This window comes from Hemiscyllium ocellatum, chromosome 42 (assembly GCF_020745735.1).
Source record: "Hemiscyllium ocellatum isolate sHemOce1 chromosome 42, sHemOce1.pat.X.cur, whole genome shotgun sequence".
Lineage (NCBI taxonomy): Eukaryota > Metazoa > Chordata > Chondrichthyes > Orectolobiformes > Hemiscylliidae > Hemiscyllium > Hemiscyllium ocellatum.
The window spans coordinates 15840017-15853790 of record NC_083442.1 but is presented as its reverse complement, the minus strand read 5'-3'; the positions used below and the strand labels follow the sequence as shown (position 1 = coordinate 15853790).

The window sequence follows — 13774 nt, the reverse complement described above, 5'->3', positions numbered from 1 at the left end:
CGGTGTTATAGATTTACGGGGATGGTGCCAGGAATGGAGGGTTTGAGATATGGGGATAGGCGGAGGCTTTTTTCACTGGAGTGTAGGAGGCTGAGGGGTGACCTTAGAGAGGTTTATAAAATCACGAGGGGTCCAGACAGACTGAAAAGCAAGAGTCTTTTCCCTAGGGTGGACGGAGTTCAAAACTACGGGGCATATTATTAAGGTGAGAGCAGAAAGGTTTAAAACAGGCCTGAGGGGCAACGTTTTCACTCAGAGGGTGGTTGGTGTTTGGAATGAACTGCCAGAGGAGGTGGTAGATGCAGGTACAGTTACAACTTTTAAAAGACATTTGGACAGGGACGTGAGTAGGAAGGTTTTAGAGGAATATGGGCCAACCACAGGCAAATGGCACTAGTTTAGTTTGGAAAACTTGGTCCGTATGGGCGAAGTGGACCGAAGGGCCTGTTCCCATGTTGTGTCTCTCTATGAATGTATCTCATTGTCTCATTTGATGTTATCCGAAATCCTGCCCATAAGTTTCAACATCCTGAGGATCTTGCAGGCTTACTGTGAAGGGGGGTGGTATTTTGCCAAGGTTTGGTTAAAGGTCCGGACTGGTTCTACTACCTTATCTGAAAATGTGTTGCTGGTTAAAGCACAGCAGGTCAGGCAGCATCCAAGGAACAGGAAATTCGACGTTTCGGGCATAAGCCCTTCATCTGGAACCTTCCTGATGAAGGGCTTATGCCCGAAACGTCGAATTTCCTGCTCCTTGGATGCTGCCTGACCTGCTATGCTTTAACCAGCAACACATTTTCAGCTCTGATCTCCAGCATCTGCAGACCTCACTTTTTACTCTACTACCTTATCACCAACAAAATAACGAGTTGTGGTTGATTTCCAGACTCTGGAGAAAGGAAAGGAACAGCAACGTTACCGTCCACCTGCCGGAAGCCAGGTAGGCCTGAGAGTGCTCGGAACACCGTGAGTTTGTTTGTGTGAGAGTGAAACTGCTCCTTCTAAAACCTGTCAGGAACAGCAGAGAAAATGCCCAACCCCAGAACTGCAAAGAGCAATTTCCAGATACAAACCCCCTGCCTAAAGGCCTATCCATTCATTATGAAAGTGCGTTATTTAAATTTATTAAACGTTGATCCATTTATGATTGAAAAGACAACCTTCTCCACTGCTTCTTTGTACACTCAAAATTTAGCAAGTGTGATAACATCTGAACTCTCCCCTGGGTATTACATATTCAAATTGAGTGTTCAATTCACTCTGTAAACCCGAACCTTCCCCCCAAAAGTGACTGACAAATCAGTATCGTTCTGGTGTCAGACTTTCTGTATTTTTACATCCATTTAGGGCTGTGGGTGTCGCTCGTTGAGCCAGCACTTATTACCCATCCCTAATTACTCTTGAGTAGTTGGTGATGAGCTGCCTTATTGCACTGCTCATCTGTGTGAAGTAGGGATAGCTCCATTAATGAGGGGATTCCAGGATTTTGACTCCGTGTGACTGAAGGAATGGTGATTATATTTCCAACTTGGGATGATGAGTGCCTTGGAGAGGAATTTGGAGGCGACGGTGTTCTCATGGATTTGAGGCCATTGTCCTTCTAGATGGTAGTGATCGTGGGTTTGGAAGGTCATTCTTTCTTCCATCCATGTTACTCACAATGGCCTGTTACTCCAGAAATAGTGGCTATCCTATTCGATGTATGTTGTGTTGACTTTGAGGCCAGCCAGGAGACAGTGGGGGCTGCAGATGCTGGAGCTCAGAGTCGAGAGCGTGGTGCTGGAAAAGCACAGCAGGTCAGGCAGCATCCGAGGAGCAGGAGAGTCGACGTTTCGGGCATCCTGATGAAGAGCTTATGCCTGAAACGTCGTGTCTCCTGCTTCTCGGATGCTGCCTGACCTGCTGTGCTTTTCCAGCACCACACTCCCGACTTTGAGGTCAGCCAGTATCCTTGCTTCCCAGAAAAGGGTTAAGGAATGTCGGAAGTATGGGCAGGAAAAGGACTGAAGTCTGCTGTGCTGTTCAGTGAAACGATAGCCAAACTTTTACCTTTGGTATGAGCAGCACGTGGCTCAGTGGTTAGCACTGATGCCTCACAGCGCCAGGGAGCTGGGTTCGATTCCAGCCTCAGACGAGTGTCTGTGCAGAGTTTGCACGTTCTCCCCGTGACTGAGTGGGTTTCCTCTGGGTGCTCCGGTTTCCTCCCGCAGTCCAAAGATGTGCCGGCTAGGTGGATTGGCCATGCTAAATTGCCCGTAGTGTTCAGGGGTGTGCAGGCTAGGTGGATTATCCATGGGAAATGTGGGGTGACAGGGGTAGGGTAGGGGGAGCAGGTCTGAGTGGGATGCTATTGGGATAGTTGGTGCAGAGTCAATGGACTGAATGGCTGAACTGAGATTCTATGAATGTACTCTCAATGGTTTATTAAACACAAAGGACATGATCTTTCATTTTGCTCTTACACGTTTTCCATCGTTTTTTTTCCCTTTCAGATGCACCTCAAGAAGTGAGCCTGTGTGGTATGTCAACACTAGCTTTAGTTAATTGCAGGTGACTTTTGGGTTTTCCAATGTACCAAATCCACATAAAATGGATCAGGATGTGACATTTCTATCAGCAGCCACTATAACTCAAACAAGAAATCATGTCGCAGACATTCAAGTATGTGTTTTGTAAGCTGTCTCGGTTACCCACTATCAAGTGTTCGGCCAAGTAGATCTTTACAGGACTTTGTGGTGCAACTGAGCCTCAAGAAGGCAAAGAACTTTGGATGATGAAGATCTGAAACAGGAATAGGAATTGCTGAACATATTCAGCAGGAAGAAGCTGCCAGTTGCTGCCAGACCTGCTGAGTTTCTCCAGCACTTCATGCCTCACCCCTTTCTTCCTTTATCTCCCATTACATTCCCTGTTCTCGCAATTTAATGGATTTACAAGAAGCTGACAAGAAGGGTACGTTCAGTGATGCAGACCTTGACTGTTGCTGAGAAGAAAGACATGTAGCCAGAGCTTGAGGAATCGATAGCTTTCTCAATGGTAATGCTGTGGCCAATCAGAGTCAGCTTGCCAACCAATCAACACCCTTTTCTCCTACAGTATAATTGTTTGAATTTTGGCATTCTTGCACTTGTCCTGATGGGTGCCGGGCAAAAAGAAATCAGTAACACGATCCTTCCTTCAGCAATAGTGGAGGATCTGAGCTTCAGGGAAAGGTTGAATAGGCTGGGGCTGTTTTCCTTGGAGCGTCGGAGGCTGAGGGGTGACTTCATAGAGGTTTATAAAATCATGAGGGGCATGGATAGGATAAATAGTCAAAGTCTTTTCCCTGGGGTGGGGGAGTCCAGAACTAGAGGGCATAGGTTTAGGGTGAGAGGGGAAAGATATAAAAGAGATCTAAGGGGCAACATTTTCACTGGAGGGTGGTACGTGTGTGGAATGAGCTGCCAGAGGAAGTGGTGGAGGCTGGTACAATTACAACACTTAAAAGGCATCAGGATGGGTATATGAGTTGGAAGGGTTTAGAGGGATATGGGCCAAGTGCTGGCAGATGGGACTAAAATAGGTTGGGTTATCTGGTCGGCATGGACGAGTTGGACCAAAGGATCTGTTTTTGTGCTGTACATCTCTATGACTCTAATAGAGAAGCCCATTGGTCTAATCCCTCCCTTGTCTGGGAGCAAACATGGCACTGCAATGAACTGTTGATGGGACTTTGTCCTGGAAGGCTTGGTATTGAGAGTAGGCAGGAGAGGAGCCGTTGGGTTTTCCAGGAGAAAGGGCCATTGATGCTGCACCTCAGTCTGAACAAGATTCTGTCGCTGTCCACTTGCATTTCAGCACAATTCCACATTTTAAGTTACATTTTGCTTCCAGTGGCTTGCTAAAGCAGGATTACAGTGGCTTGCAGGACAATGTTCCCTTGCACTCTTGCAGGAGATTGAGATTCTAGAATCCACCATTTATAAGAATGGCCTCAAACTGGTCAGCAAGACTTGATCGATGCATTGGCAGCACGGTGAGTTAGCACTGCTGCCTCATAACGCCAGGGAAACGGGTTCAATTCCAGTCTTGTGTGACTGTCTGTGGAGTTTGCACATTCTCCCCGTGTTGTGTGGGTTTCCTTCAGGTGCTCCAGTTTCCTCCCACAGTCCAAAGATGTGCAGGTCAGGTGGATTGGCTGTGCTAGATTGCCTGTAGCGTTAAGGTATCTGTTAGGTGTTTGCTGCTTGACTGAATCCATGTTAGTTTCGGAAGTCAGTGCTGGCAGACAATAAATGTCGGGTATCAGTTGTGTCTCCATAGGGAATGCACTCTTGACTCTGAGTCCGAAAGTTGGGAATTCTCCTATTCTAGGGATTCTGCACAAATCCCCAGATAACCTGTAGTGAGGTCCGTGTTGGGGGGCAGAGTAGGTGGTGTTGGTGGGGTGGGGCGGTGGGAGGCGGGGATGGCTCAGGTGGTGTTGGGGTGGGGCAGTGGGGTCGATGTTTTTTGGAGTGGGGCGGGGGCTGTGTTGGTAGGGCAGCGAGGTGTTGGTGGAGGCGGGGTGATGGGGATATGGTGGGTGACGGGCGATGTTGGTGGGAGTGGGGCAGGGACAGCGTTGGAGCAGGGGCGGTGTTGGGGTGGGGTAGGGGTGGTGGTGTTTGTGGGGGTGGGGCAGGGGTAGTGTTGGTGGGGGTGGGGCAGGGGTAGTGTTGGTGGGGGTGGGGCAGGGGTAGTGTTGGTGGGGGTGGGGCAGGGCTGGGGAGGTGTTGGTGGGGGTGGGGCTGGGGTGTTGGTGGGGGCAGGGCTTGGGCGGTGTTGGTCGGGGCGGGGCTGGGGCGGTGTTGGTGGGGGTGGGGCAGGGGCGGAGTTGGGGTGGGGTAGGGGTGGTGGTGTTTGTGGGGGTGGGGCAGGGGTAGTGTTGGTGGGGGTGGGGCAGGGCTGGGGAGGTGTTGGTGGGGGTGGGGCTGGGGTGTTGGTGGGGGCAGGGCTTGGGCGGTGTTGGTCGGGGCGGGGCTGGGGCGGTGTTGGTGGGGGTGGGGCAGGGGCGGAGTTGTTGAGGGCGGGGTGAGGCTGGGGCGGAGTTGGTGAGGGCGGGGTGGGGGTGGGGTGGTGTTGGTGAGGGCGGGGTGAGGCTGGGGCGGTGTTGGTGAGGGCAGAGTGGGGGTGGGGTGGTGTTGGTGAGGGCGGGGTGAGGCTGGGGCGGAGTTGGTGAGGGCGGGGTGGGGGTGGGGTGGTGTTGGTGAGGGCGGGGTGAGGCTGGGGCGGTGTTGGTGAGGGCAGAGTGGGGGTGGGGTGGTGTTGGTGAGGGCGGGGTGAGGCTGGGGCGGAGTTGGTGAGGGCGGGGTGGGGGTGGGGTGGTGTTGGTGAGGGCGGGGTGAGGCTGGGGCGGTGTTGGTGAGGGCAGAGTGGGGGTGGGGTGGTGTTGGTGAGGGCAGAGTGGGGGTGGGGTGGTGTTGGTGAGGGCAGAGTGGGGGTGGGGAGGAGTTGGTGGGGGTGGGGCTGGGGCGGTGTTGGTGAGGGCAGGGCTTGGGCAGTGTTGGTCGGGGCGGGGGTACGGTTGGTGGTGTTTGTGGGTGTGGGGCTGGGTGGTATTGGTGGGGACGATGTTGGTGGGGGTGAGGCTGGGGCGGTGTTGGTGAGGTCAGGGCTGGGTCAATGTTGGTGGGGCTGGGACGGTGTTGTTGGGGTGGGGCTGGGGTGGTGGGGTCAGGTGATGGAACAGGGGCGGAGCCACTGAGGAGCTACACTGTGAGTGGTGCTGGCTTTTAATTGATGCGTTACATGGAGACCAAGCCCCATCCCTCTGCCCCCCTCTGAATGTGAAAGAGTCCACGGCATTACTTCAATGAGCAGGAGGGTTCAAGCCCTTTCTCCTGGTCAACATTCAGCTGCCAAGCGATGTTATATAAGGAGATGGTCTGGTCATTGCCACGTTGCTGTGCTCACAGGAAAGCCTGACCTTTGTTGGGGAAGCACCAGGGACCCAGGTTCAATTCCAGCCTCGGGCAACTGTCTGTGTGGAGTTTGCACATTCTCCCCGTGTCTGTGTGGGTTTCCTCCGGGTGCTCCGGTTACCTCCCACAATCCAAAGATGTGCAGGTTCGGTAGATTGGCCATGGGAAATGCCGAGTTACAGAGATAGGGTAGAGTGGCTGGATCTGGGTGGGCTGCTTTTTGGAGGGTTGGTCTGGGCTGAATGGCCTGTCTCCACACTGTAGGGAGTCCATGGTTCTAAGTGAGCCTAAAAGAAAAACTGCCTTTAGGTAGCACCATTTGCAGAATGTCCCCAGCACTCTTCCAGCCAGGAAAGCACTTTTTGGCATCTGCAATGTGGGAAAAGCAGCAGGCCGTTTATACACAGGAAGCTCTCTCCAGTGAGAATGTGATAGTGATTAGATTACTTCCAGTGTGGAAACAGGCCCTTCGGCCCACCAAGTCCACACCAACCCGCCAAAGCGCAACCCACCCATACCCCTACATTTACCCCTTTACTTAACACTACGGGCAACTTAACTTGGCCAATTCATCCTGACCCGCACATCTTTGGACTGTGAGAGGAAACCGGAGCACCAGGAGGAAACCCACGCACACACGGGGAGAATGTGCAAACTCCACACAGACAGTCGCCTGAGGCGGGAATTGAACCCGGGTCGCTGGTGCTGTGAGGCAACAGTGCTAACCACTGTGCCACCGTGCCGCCCAACCGGAGGATCTGCTTGTGATGTTGCTTGAGAGGTGAATGTTAGCTGGGGCACTGGAGATCATTTCCCTGCTCTTTTATTGAATTGTATCATGGGATATTTTTTATCTACCTCCGAGAGAAAGCAAGACATCTATTCTGTTTCCCACAAAGACAGTGCTGCACTCCTTCTGTCCCATACTGCATTTGCTGCATGGGCGGCACGGTGGCACAGTGGTTAGCACTGCTGCCTCACAGCGCCTGTAGACCCGGGTTCAATTCCCGACTCAGGCGACTGACTGTGTGGAGTTTGCACGTTCTCCCCGTGTCTGCGTGGGTTTCCTCCGTGTGCTCCGGTTTCCTCCCACAGTCACAAAGATGTGCGGGTCAGGTGAATTGGCCAAGCTAAATTGCCCGTAGTGTTAGGTTAGGGGTAGGGGTATGGGTGGGTTGCGCTTCGGCGGGTCGGTGTGGACTTGTTGGGCCGAAGGGCCTGTTTCCACACTGTAAATCTAATCTAATCTACTCTGTGTCAGCCACACTCTTACCTTCAGATCCAGCAGTTTTCTGACTTCAAGATGAAGTGCAGGTCCTGTTCCAATACACTCCCTCCGTACTGCACTGCTGTCTCATTTCATAACTGTGCTCTCATAACTGTAGCCATCCACCGATAACGTTTTACTCCATGTGTTTCAGCGACTGACAAAGTGGCGCTGCTGATCGGGAACATGAACTACGTGAATCACCCCAAGCTGCTGGCCACTGTGATGGATGTTTTCGAACTGTCGAACCTGTTGCAGCAGCTAAATTTCCGGGTGGTTTCCCTCATGGACCTGACTAAAGAGGAGATGCAGAGTGCAGTCAAGCAATTTCTTCAGCTCCTGGACTCCGGTGTCTATGGTAAGCGGGCAGCGATGGAATTGTGCGTTTCCCCCTTCACCCTAAACACGGTCCGTGTCAACGAAGGAAATTTGTTTCAAAAGGCGTGCCCCAACTAGTGAGCAGGAATTATTTTGAACTTGCCAGAAATTCTTGGGGACTGGGTCTGTCCAGGTTCTGTGCTGCTGTGTCTTATTCTGTTTTATACTTGGATGTGGAGAAAGTGAGGACTGCAGATGCTGGAGATCAGAGATGAAACTGTGTTGCTGGAAAAGCGCAGCAGGTCAGGCAGCATCCAAAGAGCAGGAGAATCGACGTTTCGGGCATGAGCCCTTCTTCAGGAATCCTGAAGAAGGGCTCATGCCCGAAACGTCGATTCTCCTGCTCTTTGGATGCTGCCTGACCTGCTGCGCTTTTCCAGCAACATATTTTCAGCTTATACTTGGATATTCCAATCTAGCCTTGGCTTGATCTGGCCTCATTACAGTGATCAAATAGGAAGGCTTGCCATTGATGTACATTTACCCTGTGTACAGATGTGATTCGATTTATTATTTCTACATGTACCTGGGTACAGTGAAAACTTTTGTTTTGCGTGCAGTACAGGTAGGTCATGTCACACAAAGTGCATTAGGGTAATAAAACAGAGCAAGGAATACAATACTTTGACTGTGGGGAAGGTGCATAAAGGCCGAAATCAACACTAAATTTAAAATGTGAGAGCTCCATTCAAAAGTTTTAATAAAAATGGGGAAGAAGCTGTTGTTGAATCTGTTGGTCTGTGTGTTTAAGTTTTTTGGATGTTCTGCCCGACAGAAGAAGTTGGAAGAGAGTATAGAGAGGGGGAGGTGAAGAGACGAGGGAACGGTCTTTGATTATGTGAGAAATGTAGGTGGAGTCATTGGATAGCAGGTTGGCTTGCTTGATGGACTGGGCTGTGTTCACAACGTGCTCTAGTTTCCTACAGTCTTGGGCAGGGCAGTTGCCATACCACTCTGTGATGCATCTGAATAGAATGCTTTCTGTGGTGCATCCATAAACATTGGTAAGAGTCTTTGTGGACATGTTGACTTTCCTTAGCCTCCTGAGGAACATTGTTGTGCTTTCTTGACCGTCGCATCAATGTGGATGGACCAGGACAGATTAGTGTTCACCACTCCTTAGGAACTTGACATTCTGGACCATCTCCACCTCCATGAGGAACCCCGTGGAGGAATCATGTAGAAAAACACAGACTGCAGTGTAAAGGAAGTGGCGATTGGGAAGCTTGTACTTGGCCAACTTAAACTGACTGGAGTGATGAAGGGCTTTTGCCCGAAACATCGATTTTCCTGCTGCTTGACCTGCTGTGCTTTTCCAGCACCAGTCTGATCCAGACTCTGAACTCCAGCATCTGCAGTCCTCACTTTTGCCTGCCTGACTGGACTGTACGCTTGCTGAGAGATGCATTTGCACTTTACTGATGGAAAGGTGAGGTCACCAGAAAAGGACTCTCTGACCCAGAAATGCACAGGATTGATTCCCAGTTACTGTTCACAAAAAGTAGGTACAAATCTGACTGTCCAAATGGCCCCCTTTTGTAGGCAAAGCAAAGTGTGATTTCAAGGTGGAGAGATTAAGGAGACTCTGTCAGTACACTCTGTCAGTACACTAGTGTAAGAACAACAGCTCATGTTGTAGCAGTCAGGATTCATACAGGGATTGAAGGGGTTAATGCAGGAAGGTAGTTTCCTCTGGCTGCACGGTGTAGGGGGTTAGGGGTTGTCTGAAACCAGCTGATACAGACTCTGGCTAAAGGCAGATAATTTGTGGCTGGGATGAGGAGGAATTTCCGCACTCCGAGGGGGTAAATCATTGGAATTGTCTACCTCGCAGGACAATAGGAGCTCAGACATTTGAATGTGAGTGAGACAGAGATTGATAGATTTAGAGATATCAAAGGCATCAAGGGATATGGCTTTCAAATGGAGGATCAGCCATGATCCTGATTGGCAGAATGGCCTACTGCTCCCATTTCCTATGTCCCTCGGATTCTATGGTACAAACAATGTGTCATAGATTGGCAGCTGTTCCCATTAGGTATTTTTCAGGGCGATGCTTAGAACAGTTGTGCTTCTGTCCAAGTTGATGGCAGTAGCTCAAACTTAGCAGGAATATTTTGTATCTGTTAGTTCTGAGTAAGGAGGAGTTAAACATCCATAGCCAGAGACAAGCTCATTTATCTAACAATCCTCTGTTTTGACATTCTTAAATGAAATGACCCGAGGTTCAGATGAACCTAGTAACATAGTTCCCATTAATTGCATATGTAATCCTGCATTTCCAAAATTATGAAGGGGATTGAGGAAGAGCGAGCAGATTGGTCAAGACGGAAATGTCGGGTTGAAATGTGGATCTCCATATAGGATCCAACCCAAAACCTCAGTGGGGTTGTAGGGGGAAGGGGGTGGGTGAATGTAAGATTCGCCTGTTAAATTACACCCACCTCCCTTCATATGCTTTAGTGTGTTTGGTGAAAACTCTCAAAGAGAGAATGCTACACCCAAACAAAGTCAATTTTTCACTTCATTGTATTGAAGATTCCAGAACTGCATTCAAGAAAGGTCATTGGTCCCAAGGAAGACTAATTATCTCCAACAAATACCTTAGGTTCAGACAGATAAAGTAGTTTCTTCAGCCCTACCCTTCCTCAGGGTTTGGTGGTTTAGCAGAGTAATGTCTGAGGTGCAAATTATTTAGGTATGTTAATTATTTAGATAAGGCACTGTTTACTTAAATACCTGGAATATTTATAAAGAGAGACTCACAAAACCACATTTTAATTAGGTTTAGTGTGTTTCTTTTGAGGGTTTATTTTAAGTTGCTCCTTTATGAGGCTCTTTGGTTTAAGTTGACTTAATTTATGGAGTCATAGAGTTAGTTGTACAGCACAGGAACAGACCTTTGGTCCAACTCGTCCATGCTAACCAGATATCCCAACCCAATCTAGTCCCTGGCCCATATCCCTCTAAACCCTTCCTTCCAATTCTTTTTGATTGATTCACAGGATTTGTAGAAATAGTTATTGAGTTATTGATATCAATTATTGGAATTTTGGGGTCCCGTCTCTCTAAGACAACAGTGCCCACTGTGGTTCCTGCTCTCTCACAGTACCCTCACAGCTCTCCCATCCCCATCTCCAAGTTCTCACCAAAGAGGGGAAATGACCCTTGTTAGACCTGGAACTGAGGTCACGTTACACAAGGTTCAAAAAGCATCGCCTTCCAATAAAGACCAACATCCCATTGGTCTTCCAAAGGGCTAGCACAGACACAGAAGGCAGTGTGGCTCCTTCCTCGATGCTGTAACCATTCCCTGACTGTATTCTCGTCAAATGATTTGGTTGACCCAGACTGGGGACATGGTTTCAAATGGGCAAACAATGGCCTAGTGGTATTATTGCTAATTATTCTGGAAACTCAACTAACGTTGTTCAAATTTCTTTCATGGTTTTATCTAAAATTGTGTAAAGAGAAACCATCTGCCCAAGCTAAATCTTAATTTAAGGTTTATAAAGTTCCCTCAACTTTTTTCTTTTATATATCATGATCAACATGTTCAGAGATGGTATGACACACCTCTGGATTAAGTGGGACTTGAATCCAGATCTCCTGGCTCAGAGGTAGGGACATTATCACCATGGCATACAAGCCCCTTCCTTTGGTGTGTTCACTTCGATGGTGTCCATTTAAAGTTCAATTAGATTTATTTGGTTTAATTAAAAAGACAAACGAGGAAATGCTGGGACACAGGGTTAAAAATCACATGACACAAGGTTATAGTCTATCAGTTTTATTTGCAAGCTTTCGGAGCACTGCACTTTCGTCAGGTAGCCAGTGGGGTAGGATCATAGGACACAGAATTTATTGTCATGTGATTTTTAACTCTGTCCACCCCAGTCCAGCACCGGCACCTCCACATTAGGGACACAGGATGGTGTGGAGAGAAGAGGCATCAAGATTGTTAAGTGAAGTAGTTGAGTCTGGTGTCATATAACACTGGTTTAGGATCAGTTTAATAAGGAACGCTCATATGTGAGCCACCCACATGGACAGTACAGTGCGATTCATAAAGGAGCAACTTAAAATAAACCCTCAAAAGAAACACACTAAACCTAATTAAAATGTGGTTTTGTGAGTCTCTCTTTATAAATATTCCAGGTACTTAAGTAAACAGTGCCTTATCTAAATAATTAACATACCTAAATAATTAGCACTGTAATGTGCCCATCAGCAATTCCCTGACTTGGGATAGAATGGGAAGCCTCTTGCAGTGTCTGATGTTGAAATTCTGTCAGTGGCTGCGAATACTGATATACGTCCCTGGAGCTATTGAGTGAGACTAGAGCAATGAGTCATTGGACCCTTTCATTGTAACCAGCGCGTGCCCAGTTATCAAAGTGGCCCTACACTGAGTGAGCATCCACTTGATAGCTGCAATGGAAAAATATCACCATTCATGGTCATTAGTGAGTAAACATTTTAATCATTAGTTATCAGTCAGTACCTTGGTCACCACAGGGTGTAGGAGATGGGGCAAATGCAGAAACTGCCTTGCCCACTAAGCTTGGATCACTTCATTCCAAACTGCCTGAAATCAAGGCAGTAACAACAATGTGCATTCATATAGCACCTTTGTATATTTGTTGCATTTTCTCTGGGATGACTCTTCATTTTTAATTCCTCCCTCTCTCATCAATCCCTGTCTGCTGCTGGGGAGGAGGGGACAAGGGGAGAAGGGGTGGGGGAGAGAGGAGAGGAAGAAAGCCCAATGGCCTCATCTTTCTTCTGTTCCTATATTTTGAACTCTCAACCACCATCATGAGAATTGATAATTAGTCATTATTATGGAAACTGAAAATCTGGAGAGAAGTTTCCACTTTGAATCTATAGATCAGTATTAATACATCACCGCTAATTATAAACAGTGACATAATTTACTGAGATCTTGAAAAGTCACCTCAAGCTAAAGTCCCTCCATCTGTTTCTCTCATTTTCCATTGGGTAGATGTCTATACATAGTGTGGTATGTGTTCATGAGATGGAGAGCTGCTCAATAATCTCTCAATCAATCCTCTAATCCAGCCGAGCTCCTCCATGCCAACAGAGGTGGAGCACAGCTCAGAGCTCACACAACGCAGTCAATAGGAGGTCATGTTGCGGCTGTGCAGGACATTGGTTAGGCCACTGTTGGAATATTGTGTGCAATTCTGGTCTCCTTCATATCAGAAAGATGTTGTGAAACTTGAAAGAGTTCAGAAAAGATTTACAAGGATGTTGTCAGGGTTGGAGGATTTGAGCTACAGGCAGAGGCTGAACAGAATGGGGCTGTTTTCCTGGAGCATTGGGTGCTGAGGGGTGAGGTTTACAAAATTATGAGGGGCACAGATAATAAAGTAAATAGGCAAAGTCTTTTCCCTGGGGTCGGGAAGTTCAGAACTACAGAGCATAGGTTTAGGGTGAGAGGGGAAAGATATAAAAGAGAGCTACGGAGCAACGTTTTCACGCAGAGGGTGGTACATTGATGGAATGAGCTGCCAGATGAAATGGTGGAGGCTGGTACAATTGCAACATTTAAAAGGCACCTGGATGGGTATATAAACAGGAAGGGTTTGGAGGGATATGGACCGGGTGCTGGCAAGTGGGACTAGATTGGGTTGGGATATCTGGCTGGCATGGACGGGTTGGACCGAAAGGTCTGTTTCCATGCTATACATCTCTATGACTCTGTGACAAGGATCAGAAAGAGCCAATCAAAGTCCCTGTTCTGACCAGTGCTTGGTGTTAGCCCTTAGACCACATCTTCCAAGGAATGAGTGGCAGGGGGTCTTCAAACCTCTGTTAGAACAAGTATTGTCTTAAGAACTTAATGCCTCTCATCATAAATAAGGACAAAAAGCACACCCTTAAAAAGGAAAGTGCACCCTGGTCCATCACTGACTAGAATCCCTCTAGCTGAAGAATGTACGTTGTTTTGTATGAACACATTGGAATGAGAGAGTGATTGGTAGGTAATATCAAGGAAGAAATCAGATTGGTGTACAGTATTTGGACTTGCATAGTAAAATACCTGAAGACCATGTGAGAATGTTAAAACAAAATACCTTTTTGAAAGGTTGACAGTGTTGTAATCCCACAAAAAACAGTTGGCTCGGATTGATCCCCCTCGCAGTTATTTTTAAGGATGAGT

General features: G+C 48.2%; 1 protein-coding gene across 1 annotated transcript in view; it reads left to right on the top strand.

Annotated features, from left to right (window-relative positions):
• malt3 (MALT paracaspase 3) overlaps positions 1-13774 on the top strand; it is a 138894-nt gene that overhangs the window by 68210 nt on the left and 56910 nt on the right. Inside the window, exons 8-10 of the mRNA XM_060853749.1 lie at positions 887-940; positions 2493-2519; positions 7364-7567. Coding sequence (XP_060709732.1) covers positions 887-940; positions 2493-2519; positions 7364-7567 — 285 coding nt within the window. The remainder of the gene's footprint in view (positions 1-886; positions 941-2492; positions 2520-7363; positions 7568-13774) is intronic.